A 25,864-nucleotide genomic window follows, 5' to 3' on the forward strand; every position below is an offset into this window, starting at 1 on the left:
ATGTAGAAAGTAATGGAAGGACGGGCATTATACTCTATTTAAGAAATTTAAGAGAGCCTCCATTCGACCAGTGTCTTTTGCTTTAGACATCAACAAGATATTAGTCATCTACACTTGACGGATAGGATTTATCTTCTGAGGTACCCCTGGGTTGGAAATAAACTTAAATTTTACGATTCAGCTGTGTCTTCTAGAGTATCAGGCTACGCAATGTCTGTAATAACGACCTGTCTTACACTCCACCAAAATCCCTTAGCTTCCAGACAACTATCGAATTTCAGCAAAACACATGACAGTGTACAAACCAAATCCATTTCCCCAATAGCCAGTAGTCAGAATGCCAATAGAGATTTGAGAACACTGTGCAGGGAAGACACGCTGAAAGAATCTCTCCGTACTTTGAATTCCATTCAGGAGACAGACAGTTCGATTGAATGCCACACATATGCATCTCTAATAGAACTCTGTGCTAAAATGAAAGCCCTCAGTCAAGGTAAGCAGCTCCATTCCATAATCATTTCACGGGGATTTGACCAAGATGTCTTCTTGGCCGAAAGGCTTCTAATCATGTATGCCAACTGCGGTAGTTTGTCAGAAGCGCGCTCTGTGTTTGATATGATGCCCGAGCAAAACGTTTTTGCGTGGAATGTAATGATAGTGGCTTATGTGAACCGGGGTTATTATGAAGAAGCACTTTTACTCTATTACCAGATGCCCTTTGCAGGTGTTAAACCTGACCGTTATACTTTTTCTGGTGTACTTAAAGCCTGTGCAAGTCTATCGTCTCTCTCGCATGGTTTAGAGATTCACAACCATGCTATTAGAAGTGGGTTCGAATCCTATGTTTATGTAGGAAACGCTCTGATAACTATGTATGGAAAATGCGGTGTTGTGAAGTATGCACGTCAAGTGTTTGACAAAATGCCTACGTTGGATATCATCTCTTGGAATGCCATCATTAAGTGTTACGCTGAGGATGAGCGCTTTAAAGAAGCCTTGGAATTGTTTGCTGGAATGCAGCGGACCGGCATTCAGGTTGACTTGACCACCATAGTTACTATTGTTCCAGTGTGCGCCAGCTTGCGAGATCTGCAACGGGGTAAGGAAATCCATGCTCACACAGTTAGGATTGGATTATGGGGAGACATTTTAGCAGGAAATGTTCTGATTGACATGTATGCCAAATGTAATAGTGTAAGGGGTGCCGTCAAGGTGTTTGAGAACATGGTTCAAAGGGATGTCATCTCCTGGACTGCAATGATTTCGGGATATGCTGAAAATCAGCAGTATAGCAAGGCATTGGAACTCTTTCATCTCATGGATAGGAAAGGGGTAAGGCCTGATTCTATGACCATGTCATCTGTAATTTCAGTATGTGCACATATTGCAGATCTGGAACAGGGGAAATATGCACATGATTACATGCTTAGAAATGGAATCGAATTAGAATTATCTGTGGGAAATGCACTAATACACATGTATGCCAAGTGCAAGAGTATAGTGGATGCACGCTCTGTGTTTCAGAAAATATCTCAAACGGATGTCATATCTTGGAGTACTATGATTGCAGGTTACTTAGAGGTTGGATATTGCAATGAAGCCCTTAATTTGTTTCGCCAAATGCAGCTTATTATGAAACCAAATTTTGTCACCATTCTTGCCATTTTGCGAGCATGTGCCAACTTAGCAGCCTTGCAGAATGGCATGGAGGTACATAGTTACATTATCAAAAGTGGGCTTTCATCAGATGCTTCTGTAAGAAATACTCTTCTTCACATGTATGCTAAATGTCAGAATTTAGAAGCAGCCCGCCTGGTGTTTGACAAAACATCCCATAATAGAGATGCAGCATTGTGGACTGCTATGATTGGAGGATATGGCAAGAATGGGCAATCCATGCACGCACTCTATCTATTTCACCGAATGCAGCAAGCAGGAATAAAACCGGATGATATTACTTTTGTTGCTGTTTTATGTGCATGCAGCAAAGCAGGCTTGGTGGATGAAGGATGGAAATATTTTAAACAGATGAGTCAAGAGCACCATATCACACCCAACCTGAAACACTATGCATGCATGGTTGACCTTCTAGGATGTGCAGGTTTCGTGGAAGAAGCGCACAACTTCATCAAAGAGATGCCTGTAGAACCTGATGCAGGTGTATGGGGTGCCTTGCTTAGTGCATGCCGAATTCATCGCCACATTGATCTAGGAGAGCACATTGCAAAACATGTTTTTGAGTTGGAACCAGAAAACGCTCGACGTTACATGCTTCTGTCAAGTATCTATGCTGAGGCTGATAGGTGGGATGCTGTAGCAAAGGTGAGAACTATGATGAAAGACAGGGGCATGCTAAAAAGTTCAGGATGCAGCTGGATTGAGATCAACAACACAATCCATGCATTCCTAATAGGAGACGGTATGCATCCACAAGCAGATAAAATCTATTCACTGTTAGATAGATGGGCTACACGAATGAAGGAGTCTGGTTATGCAACCGGCACAAACTTTTCGCTGAGGCATGAATTAGAGGTGACCACAAAAGAAGATGTCCTATGTGGTCACCATGAAAAGTTGGCCATTGCTTTTGGTCTTATCAACACTTCCCGTGGGATACCTCTAAGGATCACCAAAAATCTTTTGATGTGTGTTGACTGCCATGAAGCTACTAAATTTATTACGAAGATTGTTAGGCGAGAGATTACTGTGAGGGATCCAAGTAAGTTGCATTTTTTTAAAGATGGAACATGTTCTTGTGATTATTGTAGTGGGTGATAATCAACAATAATTTCATATAATTAACAGTCACAGAACCTGTGGAAGATAAAATCAGCACAGTAGTGGGTGAATGGAAATCTAATGATGATTACTGATCATGAGTGATAGATATTGAACCTCTGTTTGAATTGGACTGTTAACTTTTAAATTGCGTAAATATACTTCACAGAGTACAAGAGTTGTAAATGCAATTTATCTTTTTGTACCGGTCTTAAACAGTGCCCAAATATCATACAGGATACAAAACTGTCTGAATTGGAGTTGCTAATGGAAAAGCTTCTAATCAAAGAAAAGTTTGTAGCTAGCAGAAAGAGTTGTGAAGTTTGCTTAGGGGTGCTGAAAAGGTTCATAAAGAGCTGTCAGTGATATGCTTTGATTCGAGAAAAAGGAACAGTTGATCTTTCAGATTATGCATTAAGTTTGCTTCTTCCCAGCATATTCTTATAAATTTAGACAGGGTTCTTTCCAATTTTTATGGGAAGGATGGTGCCTGTTGGAGACCAGGTTAATCATTAACTACAGAAGCATGCCGGCCAGCAAATGTTTATGGACATCCATGCGATTAGGTGGCATATATGACCAAAATACTGTGGGATGCCAGAGCTATAACCTCATTTCCAGTCTAACTGGGAGAGTCAATTATTGTGTGGATCGACTTCCCAAAGAGTTCATAGAGTGTAAGCACTACAAATACCAAAAAAATATCACTGAGCCCTTTTCCCTTGCTCACTTCATCATCTAATGTTTTGGTACTAACTTTATAGATAATCAGTCACCCACATGATGATCAAGATTTGATTGGAGGTCCATAGTTTCAATATTTAATCCTGCCTGGAACTATAGTGGAGGGGGGAGTCATTAACTACCAAACACTCTTTATTTCCTGCAACAAATTTAGGGTTAAGACTTCTATAAGTTTATGCTTCAACGCTATGTGCAATCAGAGAAAAGTGCAAGTTTTTTTAAACCTAAAAGTTATGAAAAATATTTTTCTGCGATGTAATTGGTCTGGTGCCAGATTGTCAGGGGAAAAATAACAGTTATGAAGCAAGAGAATGCACAATATACTATGTGTCTGTCAGTGCATTGCAGGGGTTATTAAAATGGCTAACGAAATTGATTAAAGTGGACATTCTGAGCTTAGGCTAAGGTTTATGTATTGCCAAGCAGGAAATGGGTGTCCCTGCATTAGAGATGGTGTTTAACTGACCTGTCACCCAAACATGTGTTTTATGTTAAAATTTTGGATTCATCCGATGCAACATATCTCTCTTGCAGAGGAATGCAACTAGCTGGTTTTCAGCAATAAGCTTCAGCTGGGCTAGCTCATTTACGTGGAGAGATTTGAAACTGGTTCTCCTGTTCCAGTCCTGAGAAGCACTGATCTGCTTTAGGACAGCCACCCGCAGATTTGGAGCACCTAGGATATTGTCAGTCTCCATGACCATAAACAGCTGTACATGGCTGTGGAGCCTGGACTTAAATTCAATCTTGTTCTGGAGAAAGAAAGGTTTTCTTACAGAGGCGCAGCTTGTGGGTTGTGGGTACCTTCTAAGAGATTATATGAGGTTGGGTTTGCAGGTAAAGATTATTTCAAATTCATTTCTTTCCTTAAGGTTGCCAAAACCTCTACTCTGGGTTTTCCAAGTTTTTAAGCAGGAACACGAAGGGAATTCTAGAATCACAATTATAGAGTACCCATTTTTTGGATCTGCTGTAGGAATCTGTTTTCATTTTGTCAGTAGAATTTTGAGAAATTTAATATAGTTTTGGTTGCATTGTTGTAGGACCAGGTCAGCAGATGGAGGACTGATCAGTGATAGTGAGCTTGATAAGGATGACTTGGTTTTCACAGAAAGCATGACCACGAGGAACTATTGCAATTCTCTACTAGAAAGACTTGTTGAGATTGGAAAGGTATGATGCTGGTTTTTCTAAGGCTTGTAAGATTTCAACTAGTTTTCTGGCAAGTATCTAGAGTGTGAAGGGTAATTTGCATTAGACAAATTTTTCGGGTTTATTGGGGTGCAGGGGAAGCTTAAGTTTTGGTGACAGGCCAAATGAAACTCTTCATCTAAGGAAAAGAGAAAATAATAGGATTCAATACTTTGAATTGCATGATAGGAAGTTTTAGAGAAATGAGTGGGAAATCAGTGGTTGATTTATTTTACCCACAAGGAAAGTCGTACTGTACTTTAAAGGATAATAGGGAACCTGAAAAGATTAGGTAAATGAAGATGGCAGCTCAATGAACCTCTTCAGTAGCCAGGGTGGTAGCCTAGACAAGCGTGTTTGTGTGTTATGAAGCACCAAGCCTCACCTCACTCAAAATGTATTATGACATAGTTAGGGATAAAGTGCTTAATAGTTAAAAGAAAATATCTGGTAGACTGGTTTATGGATCTATTTGGCAGGTTTTTCCATACATGATGCTTTGATTATCTAACTTGTTTATGCTTATTACTGATGGTAATGCAATCTTGATTGATTTCTATTCCATTTTTAATGAGTATCATTTGTAGGCGTTTTTTTAAAAATTTGATTGCTTTCATTTCAGCATACACTATTGATAACAAATTTTAGAGAAGACAATCAAACAATGGACAAAAGCATAATCCAAGGATATAGGTTTGTGGATCTCTGCTGTTTCAACTTAGGTTCATCTTTTTGTTTGGTTGCTATTCCCCTTATATTACTCTATTTGGTTGACACTCTCAATATTCTAGAGAAAAATTATGATATTTGACTGCTAACACAACTACTGTGTGAGCGAATGAGTGGCTGCAAAGGTTTGACCATTGATTGCATCAAATGCGGGCATCCATCTCATATGTTTGTTGCAGTATAGGATAACATCCAGTATGTGCATAGGTGAAGCTGCCAATCAGTGTATCCACGGCATACTCTATTTGCCCATTTGTTTCAAACATGTGATTCAGAGTAGGAAAGGGCTGGTTTGCAGACAAACTTTCAAGTGAAAAATCTGTCTGAGTAATACTATTATTTTTAATTTGAGTGTTTCAACTTGAAAATATGATGGGAATTACTGGATAGTAGACTATAGGGCTTTGTGTAGTTTCTTCAGAATACTGATGGAGTGAATACTGCAGGCAGCTTTGTAGAAGCATAAGGAAGCTAATTCAGTGGCAACGAAAGCACTAGAGGAGGGACATGATTTTTAGCAACGTAAGATGTGGCAATTAAAACATAGACCAGACTGGATTTTAAAATTACTTGATTTATGACTCTTTTATGGGTCTTCAGCCCTACCCCATTTCAGTAGAACATATATAATTACCAATGAAATACTGTCAGCATCAGTTTTTGTTAGTGAAAGGCAATTAGTAGTAGAGGTTATACTGAATTTTTTGTCATAATCATTACTCTTAGTATGTATAATAGTTTGTATTATTCCAGCAGTAATATCTCTTTCACCTTTATCACCTCAGGATATTACAGTAATTGAATGGTTCCATAAACACAGTAGTTTGAAGTGTGAGGAGTTCTATGTATTGTATGGAAGACAAGAATTTCTTCATTTACGTCTCCAGGAGGCCAGACTTGTGTAGCCACAGTTTTTGGGGTAATACTGTAGAAAAATAAATCTCAGCCGCACCAAAAAGAACTTCAGAGAAAGACAAATGCCAGTAAATGTAGAAAAATAAATCTCAGCTGCACCAAAAAGAACTTCAGAGAAAGACAAATGCCAGCAAAAATAGAAAGAGCGCTCTGTTTTTTAAACAGAGAATACTATTTTTTTAGCAGAGAAAAACATCCATTATATTACTGCAGCAGCAGACACCACTGTGCGCATAAAATTACATACAAGAAAAGTATTATTTTAAGAATGCTAAAAAACTACTCTCCTGAATAAACTTGGAATTTGATAAAAAAAATTCACGGTGGAGACTAATACAGCTGACTGCAAGAAACAACAGTTCTCCCCTATTAAATGCTATGTAACATGTTGTTCATGATCGCATATAGAGGAGGAATCTAATAATTGTTTTATTAAACTATTTAAACTACCACAAATCATGCACCGATTCATGCATGTTAATCTTTATTCTACAATTATGTGAATTAGAATATAACGATGGTATGGTGGAATTTTAGTTGTGACTGAAAGTAAACAGCAACAATCTTCAAATACAGTGTGCTAATTATTAAATAAACTCGATAGCATCTATAAACCTTCAGAGAGAGTTCCATTATTAATACTAGGACACTGTTTTCTTTATGTTGGTTTCTATGTCATTTGGGAAATATATATGTAGGTTGTAATGGTATTTGTGCACCTGATGTCTATTCTCTGAAAAAACATGTTTGTAAAGAGGTTGTTGAAATCTTTTTGATTTTAGTGCTGGGAACTTGTTGAACTCTATTCCTCAGCAAAGCCTGAAGATACTAAGGCTGGCTTAGAAATGTTTGATTAATCTCCACCAGGAATTATCTCAGTTTCTTGTCAATATGGATACATGGAATAAAACCCGTAGCTCCTTAGGGCCCGTTTGGTTCGTAGATATCAACAGGAATTAGAATTGCGAATTCTAAAAAAATCGTAATCCACTGTTTGGGTCGACGAAATGAGAATTGGAATACGAGAAAATTAGAATTCCGTATCCTCATTTATCCCCCAATTCGAGGATTCGGTCTTCCTTCCAAATAGTTGGTATTGCTCAAATGCCTGTTTTAATTCCAATTTAGGGAAAAACAAGCATTGCAAATTAATACAAAAGAAACTTTTTAAAAGTCCGGCAGACCAAATTTTTTTTGGCACTCAAACTTTTTCTCTGCCAGATTATATTCGTTTGTACTCCATTTTATCTCTGCAAACGTTTTGCTCCATTTTCTCTGGTTTCTCAAGTTGTTCTTTGCTGATCTATTTTTTCTCTGCCAAATGTTCTGCTCTCCATTTTCTCTAGTTTCTCAACATCTCTGCAGAGGTATGGTTGCATTTTGCTCTCCATTTTGCTAGGGTTTAATAGATTTTTCTCTGAATATGAGGCCTTTCTTTTTTTGTTCATTACGGTGCCGTTGTTTTTACTTGTGAGGAGCTGCACAAAGGCATATGCGCTGCTTACCCAGCCCATTATTTCTTCTTTGGCCGACCAAACTCCTATAGAATGGTGGTGCTTTTGTGTTGAATGCAGATTTGCTGATTTTTTACAGCTTCTTTCTTGCATTGACCCTGCCTTTGTGCATTTCGCCGAGGTTTTGGTCATGAGTTCAAACCCTAGCTATTGCAGTGGCCATTTGCTTCACTAACAGGGCAGTTTGTAGATTGTTTTCCTCTGATTTTTTTTGTTTTCTTTTCGTTTAATTTGTCTGCCATTGTGAGTTTTGGCATGGTCATGCCTCATATCTAATATTAAAAATATATGATATTATATATGGAGTCTTAATCTATAATGTTTTTCACTGCTTAAAAATATATAATCTGATATGTTATGGTCAGCACCCATGTGACCCAAACTCAATTATTTCAGTATAAAATCCCAACCATCTTCTCATCTATACCATTGTCTTGTTTCCTCCTACTTTCCAAGCCTTCTGACCAATGCCAAGAAGTTTCTGATCATCATATAAACTAGTCCTGCTTTGAAACTTGTTATTAAATAGCTTCTATTTTGCTTCCTTACTTCCAAGCCATTGTCTTGTTTGTTGAGCTCCTTTGACATAACTACCATTGTTTTCTTGTTTGTGAATATGTGTTCATCTTCATATCTCATAGTTCATCTTCCTTCCAAGCTATGTCTTATGTTTTGCAACCATAGGTTTAGATAGTTAGAGATAGGCTTCAAAGTTCATGTTGATCTTGTTCATTATTGTTTCTAGAATCGATTGTGCTGGAGTTTTTACAACATTTCAGATTAAGGTTTAGATAGTTAGAGATAGGCTTTAGAGTTCATGTTAATTTTGTTCATTATTGTTTCTAGAATCGATTGTGCTGGAGTTTTTACAACATTTCAAATTAAGTGATTCGCTTAAGACTCTCAATTTTTTAACAATTGGTTAGATAGAGCTTTTGCAGATTGATTGAGCTCTGTAGCATTGAATCTGGATCTCATTGTGTTAACTACTCTGTAGCATAAACTTTATAAAAACCTCTCCAAGATGTAAATCAGGGCTTTTTCTCTTTACTTAGTATCCTCTACTCCAAAAAAAAAGAAGAAGAAGCAGCATTAGTGTTTCAAAATGAACCACATAATCTAGAAATCCATTTGTGGCCTTATAATTTCCTTGGGTGTGTGTTGGTTGTCCATAGAATCATGGGTTGAAGAAAGGGTCTTTTCAGACTTGCTTGTTGCATTGCCCTCTATTTCTCTTGCAAGAAAGGTACGCTACTTGGGTTTTTAGGCATTGCACTACATACTTCATCATTATCTATGTTTTGAGTTTTCATCTTCTTCGTGTTCTTGTTGTAACTCAATTGGATTTGCCCATTTTTTCAGTTGGTTATTCTTATTTGTTGCATGAGTGCCCCTCGATTCATTCCCAATGCTGACCCATTTGCAGGCAATCAGCTTAGTGGCTATGTAGCCATGGATTTCATTGATCATACGAAGGGGACATTTAGTTTATTTTTCTTAAAAGTTGTAAAACGTCACATACAAAAATCAAAATTCATAGCTGGATAGCCACTAGCATCAGTTTAACTTGTAATCCTGTATGAAAATGTCAAGTAAGAAGGTTGATCATTATACTTGTACATAAGACCTTATTCAATAGTTTGCCAGTTGTTGTTGGGGATAGTGTTTTAAGACTTAAATGCTGGTTTCATGTGAAAACATCGTTCCCATAATCCAATGCCATTATTGTCACCCATCCCCACATTATTGCCACTTTGTCGAAATGATCAATCAGTTCCATAAATGGCTAATCCTGCATTGAATAACAACCTCTTAATTATGCTGACTATACATGTAGCTTCACATTTAGTCGCAGTGTGGACAATGGAACCAAGTCTTGACATTGATGTCACCATCCTTCTCTTTCTTTCCTTACTTTTCATGCTTTGATAAAAATCTTACCCTTCATTGTAGTGCTTTCAGAAAAATCTAGAAAAGGTCTGATGGTACTCATACCTGTCTTTTTAGTTTCAATATTTCACCTTTGACCTTCGTGCTAACAAAAAAATTGTAAGCCAAAACATTATAAATTAAACATTATATATGGAGTCTTAATCTATAATGCCTCATATCTGATATTCAAAATATTAAAAATTTATTTTCCATGCCAACTAATAGTAGCTATGTAGTTACTTTTTCACTATTTGTTTGTTGTGTTTGTTTCAAGTAGTAATCATAATGCCTTTTTTAATGGTTTTATATCATTATGTCATCTGATATGGAGTCTTAATCTATAATATCTCATTGGTTAAGATATGAGGCATATAAGATATGAGCCAAATATCCTCTCATTCCTCATGTTGTCGTCAAAACTTTGCTGGTCAAAACACTCCTCCAATATCCATATTTGACAAAAGCAAAATGCTTGTATCTATTAAGCACTTGACCACCTTCAAGCACATCTCTATATTCATTTTGAAGTACCAAATTATCATCAACAATGTCATAATGCTGATAAACATATTAAAACATTTGAAATTTGTGTGCCCGATTGCAGAGCTTGTATTACTAGTTTCCAAATCCTAGCTCAACTCATTTTGTACACAAAATTCACAATCTCAAACCACCAAGTTAATTGTTTCTATAATTGTTTTCTATTCAATTTCCATCTTGAACCAAGTTAGTATCATTTTTAAATTCCTTTATTTCCATGCCCATTTCATCAAGTCTACAACTTCACGAACAATGTCCTTTTTGTAAGCAATTTACTTCTAAAAAGATCAACTTCAGAGTATAATGGTTCAATGATATAGGCTGGCTCCTTAACAAAATGACAGTTTAGGTCCCAACTCAAGAAAGATCTTTCAAAGTTGTAACCAAATCAACAGGAAAATAAAATTACTGCCAAAATCCTGACCTATCTCCTTCCTTGCCCTGCCCACCTCCTCCTCTGCATCTCCCTCCCTCCCATTTTGCCTACCTTATGATTGTTAACCCTATGATGGAAGCGCAAGTGCATGTTGTTTTACATATAATTTTTGGAGAAAGATCTAGAAATTGTAACAATTTGTTGTTTGCCTAATTATTTCGTGAGAAAGATCTCGAAGGTGTAGCAAAAACAACAGGGAAATAAAATCATTATAAAGAAAGCATGAGCTCTCTCCATCTCGGGCCTTAGCTTGGAGATCTGACCTATTTTGCCAAATCATAATAACATCAATGTAATATCTTATTCTTATTCTTTGATTGTGGCGATGAAAATTATTTCCAATTTAGAAAATTATACATGCACCAAAATCTAGAGCATGTGTTCAGGATCAGTTCACTAAATAGTTTGAGTCCCTGTAGGAAATATGAAGCACAAACAACTAATGATGTATTTTTTCACACTACCTCCATTTAACATTATAACTCTATATAGAGTTTATTTGAAGCTCTGTCAGATTTCATTTAACTGCCCAATAAAATTTGCATTGAAAATTAAATACAAATTCCTGCACATATTTTAACTTGAAAAGCAAGTAGCGGTGAAGTCCGCCAAACAAAAAATTACTAATTATTAATCTATAATAAAATGGAAACCTAAAATATATACGAATTACATTGGATAAAAAATTCATTCAACTGGGACGCATAGCCAAACAACCTAAATCCAAATCTCGCTAAAACTATTTCATCAACAGATATATTAAGTTGCATTTGCTAATTCAAAATGTAGAAGCCTAAAATTCCCTCAAAGTCAAGCAAATTCTTTAACAATCCGTGAAATATAAACAGTATTTTGCAAACCAAAGAAATTAACAAAAGGAATGCAAATCTATCATAGCATATTAAAATCTGTTGTTGTTTACAATTTACGTGCTTCAAATTCAAAAGAAAAAGAGGAAACACAAACAATTAAGTACGCATTTGAGATCAGCCACTTTTGGGGAAAAATCTACAATCACCATATCAGTAATCACCTCTCATCCTAGTTTCAAAATGTGCCTTTTATTGCGCAGTGTAACAGTTACATGCCTCTTTCTCATTGAAGATTTTTTGATGTCCCGGTATGTTACTTTCTTTTAGCATATGCTAGCACTCTTTACTTCATGGTGTGTTGAAATTTACAATTTGTTCTCTCTGATATATTTTCTTGAATAAGTTTTTGACCATATCAGTAATCACCATTCATCCTACTTTCACAATGTGTCTTTTATTGCCCAGTAAATAGTCACTGTTTCTAATTTTTGTTTAGCTCTATATAGGTCTTTATCATCTTTTTAGATCTGCTTATGTTTCTTCTAATGAATAGACATATATTCAAAAAGTTGTTCATCATCATATTTTACCAAATCCATGGATCTAATGAAACGTGTCTCTACATTGGTTTTAGGTTACTGATGGATCTAATGAAAGATAAAAACATTCTAGGGCACATTGCTAGGAAGAGAAGAGTCATTTGTGCTCTTGTAGTTGGCCTTGCAATCTTTGCTGCATCTATAGCAGTGACTGCACAAGAAGGTAGAAGAGCAATATGTAAGCGCAAAAGAGGTGAGATTCCATTTTATAAACGTATTATCTATTCGAATGAGACTGATTGTCATGATCAAATTCGAATGAGTAAACAAGCCTTCTTTCATCTAGCTGATATTCTTAGGCAAGAAGGAAGCATCAAAAATATGATGCACTTACTGCTAGAAGAACAATTGGTGATGTTTCTCCATACTCTTGGCCACAATCTGAGGAATCGTAAGATTGCTCATAACTTCGATCAATCAAGGGAGAAAATCAGCCGACATTTCGACAAAGTTTTGATAGCAATCTTGACACTTCATGGAAAATATTTTTTGCCAACTGGTCCTAACATTCATTCAGAAATTAGTGCGAAGGACTGTTTTGATCTGTACTTCAAGGTATATACCCCTTTGGTACAATTTTTTTTCCTTAACTTTATAGTTAGTTTATTCTGTGCCTTTGATTATAAATTTTCCCAATGTAGGATTGTGTGGGAGCAATTGATGAAACTCATATTCCAGTCACAGTCGATGTCGACATGCGAGCTCCATATCGTGATAGAAAAGACAATTCATCTCAAAATGTTATGTGTGTGGCTTCATTTGATTATAAGTTTCATTATGTCCTTGTTGGATGGGAAGGGTCATCTGCAAATAGTCGTGTTCTATCCTCAACCCTGTCAAGATCTAATCAATTGGTAGTTCCCCTTGGGTATGTCTAGTATGTTTGTATACTAATACATGTGACTTTCTTAAAAAGTTATATTAATAAACTTTTATTCTTATGTAGGAAAATATGATTTAGTGGATGTTGGATATCCCAATGTACCTATATTTCTTGCGCCTTATCATTGCACACGTTACCACCTAAAAGAGTTCTCGAGGGCAAACCCAATAAACAACCCGCAAGAGTTGTTCAACCACCGCCACTCATCCCTGAGGAATGCAATTGAACATACCTTTGGCATTTTGAAGCAGCGCTTTCCTATCCTAAGACATGCGACATCATATCAAATCATGACCCAAATAAAGATTGTTTTGGTGTGTTGCATACTACACAACTTCATTACCATAGAAGACGACATTCTGCTTGAAGTTGATGTTGAAGAGGAGGATGATCATGAGGGGATAGATGTACCAATACTCAAGACATATGGGATGACTCAGCGTGATAAAGATGATTGGGGGAAATTTAGAGATGATATAGCCAAAAGGATGTGGGATGATTGTAGAACTCGATCTTAGTTGTGATTTGGCAAGATGATGTTACAAATTATGGCCAATGATATGGAAAGATGATTCAAATGTATTGTAGTTAATGCCATATGGAAAACTTTGCTTTTGTCGAATGCTATTTCATGCCATATTTAAGAGAAAAACAAAAGACTTTTTAGAGCACTATCATTTTGCTTACGTATTCACATGTATTCTGTAGGTACCTTTCATGATGGTGTAATTATGATAACCTACACTAGTCTCTATATACATTTCTACATTTCTTGAACTCTCCTATTCGATGATTTGATGTCAAATGATAAATGCTTTGATTGCTAGTTTTGTATCCTAGATGTCATTATAGAAAGTTAACAAAATTTACATTCATTTGTTAATTTTTATCAACATTTGTTGAACAATGTTCAAAATAACCTTCATGTGTAAGGCTTTACTTGTCAAATTTCAAAATGAACTACACAGATGCAAATAGCTATCAAAATCTTAAAGAGAAGAATTGTCTTCCCTTGCAAGACACAACAGTAAGACTAGATGCTCTTCCTCTTCAATCCCACCCAACTGTACTAGATTGAGGGAATAAGTTTATAGGTGTTGCAGTTCCTCTTTTTTGCCAGGGAAATTGCAACTTGAAATTGTGGCAGGTGTTAGCAACAGATTTGCTTCTCCTCTATAGATAGCACACTTCTTAACAAGATTAAATACTCTCCTTTCATCCCTGGTTAGATCTAGAAAAACAATTCATCTAGCAATAAATTGTGTGAATTTGACAGTTTGTGCCTAAAAACTGCCCAAAAAGCATCCTTCAAATGTTAATGTCAAGTTTCATATTGAAAAATGCCATTGAAACAATATGTGGCATCATATCGAATGTGTGCAAGCACATGGAGTAAGATCCCATAAATCCAACAATCTAAGCCGACTGACTTAAATTTAGTTATTTCTATTTGACCATGAGTTAGTTTTGAATATACTCTTATGAGTCTTATCGATATATACACTGCATATTATCTCTTCCTTCGTTATTTCTATAAATATTTGTTCAATCAAGGCCTCATATATACACTTATTTGTAAGTTGGCTAGGTGCCTAGCCATTTTTGTTATGCTTAGGTGATAATAATTTTTGTTTTGCAGATGAGATTTTACAACAGTTTAACAAACAAATTGTGAATTTTGTGTTGGGGTTTTAGATTGAAATCATTTGGTTTTAGGGAAGTAACCTAAAAGGCGATATCATAAAGTCCCAGTGTTAACCTGAATTATTTTGATTTAGTTTCTTGGTATAATTAACTTTACCAAAACTAGAGAAATTTGGTGGGTAATTCCAATCTTGGCCAACACATAGGAACCCAAATTAAGGGCTTCTTTGGTCATGCACTCTCATGAGCATTATTTGTCAAGCCTGTCAATGTGGACACTATTTCCAACCAAGCATTCAACACTTTTGTTGCGAATAATGGCATCACAATTGTCCTCTCAACTAGTCTTCCTAATTGATAGTGTACGATCCTCCCTTGAAAGAGTAGTGTCCTTCTCAAGTCCTACAATATAGTAAAATTCAGTGCACAATGTAAGGCCTGCGCACTCATATTTGACATACAATCCACTTCATCCTACACCATCAAGCGTCCATTTTGTGCCCAAGTGAAGAGATCAAGCACTAATCTGAGGCTATCCTATAATTTTTTTTAGTGCCCCTCAAATGACTGGTTAGTATTTATTATTTGGCAAATCTATAAAAGCAAACACCCACAAAAGCAAACCCATCTGCCCGCTACCATAAGAAATTTTTCACAGGGCATTTCCCTAGTAGCTCCTATAAGTATAAAATATGAAATCAAACACAAACTATTTGTACTAATCAATTTAAATTTGACCTAACACCATGTTGACTTAGTTCACACAATAACAAAATGAGAGCTTTTAAGTGAAGACTGAACAAAGATTTGATGATTTTGTTCTTCTAAAATACCAAAAAGAATAATCTCAATTATAGTCTTATAGAGAACAAATCAGCAATAAAAAACACTTCAGATCTTCATGAATAAAAATGCAACAAAGCTAAAATTCTCAAACACTTAAGTCCTTAAATCTATCTCTTAACCATACAAGATTTCCTTCAACCATATAGGAAATTAAGAGATCTAGTTGTTGCATTGATTATCATTCCAGAAAAAATGCTCAACCCCCAAGAATCCTCTTTAAGCTTGACTCTTGCTCAACAGTTAACTTGGTTGGGATTTTGATATCAAACTTAATGCGTAGGTTTCCTTTTCATCCATTTTCTTTGCCAAAGGGCATTCCTTCATTTGGTATTACTTTTTCACTGCCAAGACTTATAACTTCTGTAACAAGAATGGATAAATTCCTACCATCCAAAGTTACCAGATTCAATGTGCAACCTGTGAGTGCTTCTACAAGGGAAATTTTTTGAGTAACTACTAGATCATTCCCTTTCCTCTTGTAAACATTGTGTGGCTTCTCATCAATCACAAATACAAGATCTATAGCAAGGACACTTGGCTGCTCATTGCCCTTTTTAGGAAATGTAATCTTTGTTCCTTTTTTCCATCTAGGTTTAACCTCAATGGTTAATATCTCTTCAACTGGCATTGATTTCTTGTGTAAAAATGTAGTCAAGATAATTTTCTAGAATAGAATTTTAAATTTTGATAACCAACTTAATTAGTCATTTTCAGTTTGGATTTTATTTTTTATCTTTAAAATATCTGAAACTGCACTTCACTGAATTTTGCTCAATCTATGTTATTTTTTAAAAGTCATTTTGATGTTTTTGGTGTTCATGCAAACTGTACTATCTATGCTCGTGTCTCGTTTAGTTATCTACCCTCTTATTTGATACTGATTCTACTGAATTTGTCTTCGAATAGAACTGTTATGTACGTGTGTTTTAGAGTACTATGTTTTGCATAAATTCTTGAGTCTGCATACAGTAGAAACAGAGTCTTCCATGATTAAAAGATTTGATTTAAAAACTATTTTTGACCGTCAGGCGTAGTTAAAAAATTTAAATACTTTCAATTTTAAATTTAAATACTTAATAGTGATTTTGTTTCCTTGGATGTCAGCTTGTAGTGATTTAGAAGGGAATATAGTGATCATTTTTGGGTGTTCCTTCAAGATATTTTTTGTTTAAACAAATCCTTATCATACATAATGCTCTTGAGCATGGACACTACTGATGTTCAAGTTGTTGATAGACCTTCTTCCAAGAAAGTATTTTGCAAGCCATGCATGGAGAGAAAATTTTTAGACTTGTTGCATGAACAAGTCACTCTTGGCAGAAAAGGTGAGGAAGGGTTTAAAAAAGAGGCTTGGATAGCCATTGAACGAAAGTTCAATTTAGAGATGAACATGACCTTGACTAAGTATAATTTCAAGAACAAACTCAAAACCTAGAAACGGGGATATAGAATAATGAAAGAGCTGAAGAATACTAGTGGCTTTGCGTGGAATGAGTCAATGCAATCGATGGATGCTGATGATACTATTTGGGAAGAGCTATTGAAGATAACATGGTGATTAAAATGTTTAGTATTTATTTAACAAGTTATTAAGTTAGCAACGATAGTCAAATGAGTAATCCAATTTTTATGACAACATGCAGAGGAGAGAATTCAAAAATGCGAAAGTGTTTAAAAGGAAGTCATTTCAGTATTATAATGACTTAGCGGTAATTGTGGGAAATGACATGGTGGATGGTGTCACATCTACAAAAGCACAAGACATGGAAGAAGGGAACAATATGGATGTGACTGTGGATATTGATGATGATTATTAAAACATTCATACACCGATTCGGGCTGCTATTGATTTAGATGACAAAGATATGAATATTCCCACGTCCAATTAGTGCAGTTTAGCAAGTGGAAAACATGGTCGTTTGGCATCATCAATAAAGAGGAAAAAGAGGAAGAAGGCTAGTATGGTCAATTCCATGGATGGGATGTCCCATTCAATTGATAAGTTAAATGATACCCTTCTTAAGCCTCAAATTATCGAAATGGGTGAAGAACATAGGCTAAAAGATTTACAAGAGGTCTATATTGCACTAAAAGCCATTGGTGAACTTAATATCAATACTTTGATTGGGGCATTGGACACCTTTGTGTCTGATCCTGACAGAGCCAAAGGGTTCTTGATTATGAACGAAGAGGAGAGAGTAGAATATGTTTGGATAAAGTTTCTAGGACTTTAGTAACTTTATTGCTGTTCAAATACTTTTAAGATTGATTTTATAACTATTACATGTTTAATTTTGGTTGACCACATCCCATTTGATGGAAATGGGAAAGGATTTTCAAATGAATATTGTAGTTATATTAGTAAATTATAGTTACTAATATCAATCTGAAATTTATATATTGACTGTTTTGAAAATTTAAATATGTCATATTTTATAGCTTTCTAAGTTGCTGGTGTTAATCAACATTCAGGTATAGAGTATGCAAAGTTGACTATTTTGAAAATTTATATATGTTAGATTTTATAGCTTTTTGAGTTGCTAGTATTAGTCAACATTTGAGTATAGAGTATGCAAGGTTGACTGTTTTGAAAATTTATATATGTTAGATTTTATAGCTTTCTGAGTTGCTAGTATTAATCAGCATTTAGGTATAGAGTATGCTGAGTTCAATCACAAGCCGTTCTATTTCAAACACTTTTAGCTTTGTATTGATTGGACCAAACTGTATCTATGTATCTATATAAATTTTTTTTTGAGTGATTGGCTGTATAAAAGCATACAATTATTAGGATAGGAATTATGGAGCCATATATGATGGGTGTAGAGAGAAATATGTTCTTTCTTTTGTATAGTGATAGGATACCCATGGAACATGTGATATTTTACTGCTGCTATCTAGCTATGTTTTAGTGACATTCAAAATTCAAATAAGATAACTTATTGCAGTTGTCAGGATTTTGTCTATACTTTATATTGAACTTGGTGGACCGTTGAATCAAACATGTTCTACTTGCTCTCCTTGTTAATTTCTTGGTATGAGGAAGCTGGTTACTATGGAAATATGGTCATTGCATTTATTCTTATGAATTAGGTATACATTGTTCTATTTTTATATTTTACAATTGGTTCTGCTATAATATGCTGAATATTCTGCTTTTGAGTATGTTGTTGCCTAATTTTGGTATATTGGTTTGATATTTAGTTTATTTAGAAATAATTTACTTGCCATTGGAATGTTATGATTGTCTTGAAAGATATCAAACAGCTTTGGTCGGTTGTTTCTTACTCTGATAATTTGTATGTATTTTTTCTCTTTTCACATCATTTGTGAGAGATGGTAGTATAAAAGGAACAAAGATTTGGTACTCTTGTTGTCTTCGTTCTTGGTTTGAGGTATATTTCATTCTGTGACAATATAAGTATGCTTTCTGACACTTATCTTGCATGGATCAGGTCTGATTCTAAAAAAAAATCAGCTTAATATTATGCTTATCAGTTGTCCTGTGCTAGTCAATCTAAAAATGGAGTTTGAAAGGTTATGTTGAAACAGATGGTTTAAAATGAAATCGATTTGGCTTTTTAGTTGCATGACAGTTATATCCAACTATTTTAGTTTCTAAGAGGAAGCAGCTCGAACTTGGAACCAATTGTTTGCACAGTTCTTTCTATGCATGTATTTATTATTGTGTTATAGATAGTTGATAAGATGAAACAAATATTCTTGCATGTCATTTTGATAAGTTTTCACTTTACATTGTTTATTGATATAAGATTCATGGCTTTGACAGATGCGGCAATTCATAATTGCCCATGTGGTGCTGGGTCGTGCCATTTAAAAGTGTCACGCATGAAGAAAAATGTTAGGCACCAGTTTTGGTGTTGTCCCGAGGGGAAAAAGGTTATTAATGACATTATATATTGAATGTTTTGTATTAATGACATGTAATCTCTTTAGTAATGTATATTTTGTATTGTAGGGGAATGATGGTTGCAAATATTTCATGTGGGTTGATGTTCGCTCTACAACTATACATAATGAAGGAGATGAGTGGAAAATGTGTAAGACACGAGAGGTGGTCAGGGTTGACATTGGTTCAATGATGAAAGCTAAAAAATATGACGAAGGACATGAGTGTCAAATGTGTAAGGCACAACATGAGTGTAAAATGTACAAGGCACTAGAGGCTAAAATAGTCTTTTTGCATTGCCTTGTATGTTGCCTTCTATGTGTAATTATTGGCCTCATATTCTACATTGTATATTACAACCTTATACAACAATGAGTTTAATAAAGACAAAAGTTTACTACATATTTAATGAGTTACCTCGATCTCATAATTTTGTATAATGACATTTGACAAGTTTTATGTAATGTCATGACAATTTATAAATTAATGAAGTTTTTGGAGTACATATTTTCCATGTGTAGCATTGTTTTAGTGACAATAAATAAAATGACTCTAAAATCATGTCAAGTGCAAGACACATTTTTATCACATTTTAAATCATGCTAAAATGATGGATTTAAAACATATTTCATTCATGTTGAAATTTAATAATTTAAAAAAATTGCTTGTTCTAGTCAGTATTCCAATTCTAGAAATGTGCAACCAAACGGTGAAAATGTGTATTCTCATAATGAATTCTTGGTGAACCAAATGGTCCCAAATCAAATCCTCAAAACAGTAATCTAGATTTCAAGTTCTAGAATCCCAAATCAAGGTTTCTGAATGCCAATTCTCGAATCATATTCCAGCAACCAAACAGGCCCTTATGGATGTGGGACTTCAGATATCAAAGGAAATAATATAATTGAGTAATCTAAGAAGTGTGGGTCCACAATTGCATTTATTGAAGCATTTGTATTAAACTATGTTTCACGGTGTTTTGGGGACTAGGATAGCAGGCAGGGGATGACAACACAAAAATTTTTAATATATATAAAATGTGTGTAATTTTTTAAAAATATATTAAGATATTATAGATAGAGAGGGGGAAAGAGAGATATTTCAATAATTGATTTTTAACAAGTCAATATGCAAATAAATCACTGATTCATAAGGTAAAACAATAGCATTAGAACATTATAACAATAGTCTCAAACATCAAAATATATCAGACATGGCCTATGGAACTAAGCCTCGTTCTAAGTATCAAATATCTAAAGGGCCAAAATCATCCCAGTCACTCTAGAAATGGATCATCTAATGACTTTTAAAAAATTTAATTCAATGGTCCTTTATATATATATATATATAATGAATTGTAATGATAAAAAAATGATATACCTTGAATTTCTTAAAAAATAGATTTTTTTGCAATAAAAATAGAAAGGACAAAATTATATGGTGTGGGTCCAATAATAATAGTTACAAGGTTAAAGATGGATATAATTTGACCATTAATTTCTTAGATTTACAAAACTTAGATTATCCACCACTCTTATGTTGGCATAACACATGCCTACCAAAAGTAGATCATTTTTTATAGACAAACATGAGAAATGATTGTTAACAGCAAAATAGTTTCGAAAAACCAGATATGAGGAAACTTCTAGATTTGTAATATGTAAACAAGAATCATAAATGGGTGATCATATTCTACTTAACTATCCCTATGCATTTAATTGTTGGAAAAATATTTGTCAAAAATTAAATTGGCAAACAACTTTTCCTTACTATCTAAAATAATTCTTACAACTATATAAGGACTTCTAGGTAATTGCTCCATCAATAGAAGTATGGGAATTATGGAAAGAAAGAAATAGAAGATTATTCCAAGATAAATTAATGTCAACAAAATCTTTGGGAAAAAAGATTGAACCAAGCATTATTGAAACATTTAATAGTAGACTAAGGAAATTAAATCGTTATGAAGATTCTTTAGTGGTATGGGAATTATGGAAAGAAAGAAATAGAAGATTAGTCCAAGATAAATTAATGTCAACAAAATCCTTGGGAAAAAAGATCGAACCAAGCATTGTTGAAACATTTAATAGTAGACTAAGGAAATTAAATCATTATGAAGATTCTTTCTCAATCTGGGATGGACTAATGTGTAAAAATTGGTCTGGGTTGATCATTCCACCTCAATTTGGGAAAGGGGAGAAATCTAGCAAAGAGATTAAACTAAATTTCAAATGGGAACCTCCTAGAGTAAGATGGCACAAATTGAACTTTTATGGAACTTAAAGAGGCAATCTAGGAATAACCAATACAAGTTGTATCATGCATGATAGTAAGGGCCAAGTTATAGGTAAGATAGTCAAATCCATAAATAATACCACTAATAATGTGGCAAAGATAACAATGCAAGTAGGAGTCCAACTTATTAAGAATCTTGAATTAAAACATCTAATAGTGGAAGGAGACTTGCAAATAATTATCAATGCAACCACGGTAGGTAAAGCTCTATGTTGGAAATTAAATTCAATGCTAGAAAGAACTTTACAAGTACTAACACATATGTTAGAAGTAAAATTTAAACACATCTATAGAGAGGGCAATCAATTAGCCGATGAACAATCTAGTCTAGGATTAGACGGAAAAAAAATTATTAGAGTACGAAGGCAACAATTTGTATCACCATAAGGCTATAAGATAAAACTTCATTGGCCCAAGAATGTACAATCTATTCTTTAATGTCTCATCATTAAGTTGGCTAGCTATGACACTAATCATAAACACAATTCAAACTAGACAAACATAATCATGTGGCCCAAACTTCAATATTCATCAAGGAGGATCCATACAAAGTCAATTCTAGAGCCAACATCTAAAAATGGAAAATGAACATCATCACTGAATCAATCCAAGGTACAATAGCACTAATTGAAAATAAAAGTGGGAAGATAATTAAACACCCTTAAGCCATTTAAGATTACCCAAATATAAGGGGTATTTTGCACACACACACACACACATCTCAAATGTTTATAATGAAACTAAAAAAAATTTGTTGGCAAAATGAATTCATGTTCTTACATGTACAAACTAACATTGATTTTGGCCAAATAGCAATATTTGAAGGTCTGGATAAAATAGGTTTCTGCGAAGACATGTAAGTACTCTTCAATGTTGATGTAATAAGGAAAATTCAAAAGGATCTATTGTAATATAAGGGATTCCTCTTAAAATCAAATTTAATGTAAATAAGGGTATGCCCATATGTATTAGTCTCGTAAATTTGATGAAGTGGACAAAGTTTATGGGCGAGAGTGGAGGTTTTCTTCACTTATTTATTTCCTATTAGCATCGTTTTGAATGAAGGACAATGTACAAATTTTCAAATTAATAATAAGTTTTCAAGGTCTTGACCATCTACTAATAAAAATAAAAACAAAAAATAAAAAGCTATCAAATTAAATCTATGATTATAATATATATTTATTTATTATATACATTTTAAACATATATTTTCAATTAATTTAAAAACAAGATTTGAAGGGATCTAAAACACTTTAAACTTAAGACCATAAAGATATGCAACAAAAGCCCCAAGATAAAACATTGCCAACAGACACTAAGTAGAACCTCAAGACAAACCAAAAGAATGGGGCAAAGGATAACACTATTCAAGATCAAAAGAAATCAACAAAAAAGAATAAATAAACATAAAACCCAATTCACATAATGAGTTTGGAACCAATTACCCACAACTTGCACACAATAAGGGAAAAATGGGATTTTCCTATGAGTTTGGAACCAATAACCCACAACTTGCACAAAATAAGGGAAAACTAGGATTTTCCTATGAGTTTGAAACCAATAACCCACAACTTGCACAAAATAAGGGAAAACTAGGATTTTCCTTTGCCTCCCTTCTTGTAGGAGTGTAGTGTCATGTTAAAATGAGGAGGGGACATCTTATGGTGTTTTTCAACAGCTAGGATCGACCCCTCCGTCCACCATAGAAGCCTTCTCCTACCAATCTTGAGAAGTTAAAGCTTGACACCCCAAGAAAGAAGCAAGAGAAGAGCTGGCCACAATAGAACCAACAAGAGAGTTCTAGAAAAAATCAACAATTGGGCCCTCCACTTGAGGAAAGACATTAGAACCAACAATAACAGATACACCAACATCATGCTTGACAGTGTCAACAATAGCCATTTTGTTTCTCTAGTAAGGAGAAACACCAGGCCCAGATTTACCATCTACAACATAAAGTCTAGTAGGTTCATAGCCCCTAGTCTCCAAAGAAGAACCAGAAGAAATTTTCACCATTGTAAAGCTATAATATAAACTAGTAGTAGCAATCAAACTACCAAAAGTTTTACTAGTAGACACAACAAGAACATGTCCATTAGAAGAGACACCTAAAGGTTGTCCAACAATAAAATTGCCATAAGTAAAACTAGTAGCCTTAATAGGAAGAGTTCCAGAAGGAAAGAAACTGACATAATTAACAGGAAAAATACCAATAGAATTTTGTGCCATGAATTGGGAAAATAACTTTTCTTAACAACAATACAATGTTCAAAAGAAGTGCCCTTCCACCAAGGAGAAGATTGTTTTGTCTTAGTCATTTGTAATCGACATTAGGCTAACAATTAACCCATTTTAAAGATCTTCCTATCTATATTTTATTTATGATGTATATTCTTTGAGTTTTCCATGTCTTATGACTTGTACATTGGATGATTATGCATTCTAATTTTTCCAAGTGGCATCCTTTGTAATTGTATATTATTTATTAGATTCATACATGTGATTATTCCATGATGTAAATTTTTGGTTGTGTTAGATTTAATATTAATAAAATTATACATGTGATTCAACATCATGGAACCCTTAGGAGATGTAATATGTTTATGATGGTTGTATGTATGTGAGTTATTGCTTCCGATATATTATATGTTGATGTTATTATCTTTCAAAAAAAGAATGTTTGGCAAACTTAGTGAAACTTTAGGCTATTTTCTTTTGGGTTACCTAGTAGAGAGTTACATTGTAACTCTTACATAGGTGCTTGATCATCAATAGCTTTCATTTCAGCATTCAAGTTTTCCAGATTAGTCACCACCCTCACTTGCAGACTTATCATGTCAAGCACTTTTTGTACTATTTCAACACCATGTTCTTTCTTCTGAGCTAATAGTTTGTAACACTTTGCTATGGAACCCAAATTAAATTAACCTAAAGTTTCAATAAGTTTTCCAAACTTTTTTTTGAAAGATAATAAATAACAAGAGATATCATAGTGGAAGCAATAACTCACATACATACAACTATTCAAAATAGATTACATCTCTTAAGGGTTCCATGATGTTGAATCACATGTATAAGTTTATTAATATTAAATGTAACCCATAGCCAAAACCCACATCATGGAATAATCACAAGTACAAATCTATTTAAAGAATATATAATTAGATAGGATGCCACTTGGCATAATCAGAATGCATAATCATCTACAATACAAGTCACAAGGTATGCAAAGCTCAAAGAATATACATCATAAATAAAATAAATCATCTCATGAGATCTATGATAATCAAGTATAATAGAATAGAATATAATCATCCATCAGAGCACAAGATAAGAAAGAAAGGTACAACTACACAAGTACATCCAACAACAACATCTAAAGACCAAATCTCAATGGTATAAGTAAAAAGAATTACCACCCGACCTTGTGGTAACCTAAATGGCCAATTCCCACCATGCTGAGGAGATAATATCGAGTCCCAAATGGATAACAATCCACAAGTCATAACCAACATCTAGGTCAAGGAAATCTTGATAGCTAACTATCTCAAAGGTAACAAGACACAAGTATTGTCTAATCCCATAGGTAGCAAAGACACACAGGAAATCTACTATGTAAGTGGAAAAGTGTCATCACATGAGCCAACTCTAAGGTTACCCTGGCAAACTCTCTGGACTCCACCCCCTAGTGTCTCTATGTGGCACCAATATCCTTTCATATAGATAAGGCATACTAACGAAGCAAGGTCATAACCAAGCATCCTCTCTATCCTAGCATGTACTAGCACTCGAGGCATGGGTGAGGAAAAACAATGAATCTTGTTAATTAATTTTAACCCAATTAATGAAATGTTATCACTTATTGAAAGAACTTACAATGGGTTACTCAAGAAGCCACTTAAGGCTCTAGCCTCCATTGTAAGCCACTTCCCAATGTACAGATAGATTACCTACCCTAGGTTCATAAAGTATAAATTATAGAATCATAATTTTTACCTTAGTCCTTTACAAGAAAATAGAAAGCACCTACATATCAATATCAATATCATTGCATTCCTATACAAGCAACTAGAAAGCATCAAAAGATAAAACC

General features: G+C 34.5%; 1 protein-coding gene across 12 annotated transcripts; it reads left to right on the forward strand.

Annotated features, from left to right (window-relative positions):
* Positions 1-210: 210 nt before the first annotated feature.
* On the forward strand, positions 211-19,875 carry LOC149572590 (pentatricopeptide repeat-containing protein At1g15510, chloroplastic-like). 12 transcript variants are annotated; one of them, XM_089813688.1, is made up of 5 exons: positions 211-4,359; positions 4,566-4,695; positions 5,336-5,752; positions 5,889-5,964; positions 6,228-6,678. In XM_089813688.1, exon 1 carries the CDS (start codon positions 211-213, stop codon positions 2,773-2,775), a length of 2,565 nt encoding a protein of 854 aa, XP_089669814.1. In that variant the 3' UTR covers positions 2,776-4,359; positions 4,566-4,695; positions 5,336-5,752; positions 5,889-5,964; positions 6,228-6,678. The 12 variants fall into 12 exon arrangements, with proteins under 12 accessions (XP_089669814.1, XP_089669816.1, XP_089669819.1 ...); XM_089813690.1 differs by having other exon boundaries at positions 5,336-5,406; XM_089813693.1 differs by lacking the exons at positions 5,336-5,752; positions 5,889-5,964; positions 6,228-6,678 and adding exons at positions 19,354-19,463; positions 19,543-19,875.
* Positions 19,876-25,864: the final 5,989 nt, after the last annotated feature.

The sequence above is a fragment of the Cupressus sempervirens genome, chromosome 2 (assembly GCF_028749045.1).
Source record: "Cupressus sempervirens isolate cs-2001-9-10 chromosome 2, ASM2874904v1, whole genome shotgun sequence".
In the NCBI taxonomy this organism is placed as follows: domain Eukaryota; kingdom Viridiplantae; phylum Streptophyta; class Pinopsida; order Cupressales; family Cupressaceae; genus Cupressus; species Cupressus sempervirens.

Excerpts from the sequence above, each read along its gene's own strand:
- LOC149572590 (XM_089813693.1), top strand. The coding sequence starts at position 211 with ATGTCTGTAATAACGACCTGTCTTACACTCCACCAAAATCCCTTAGCT.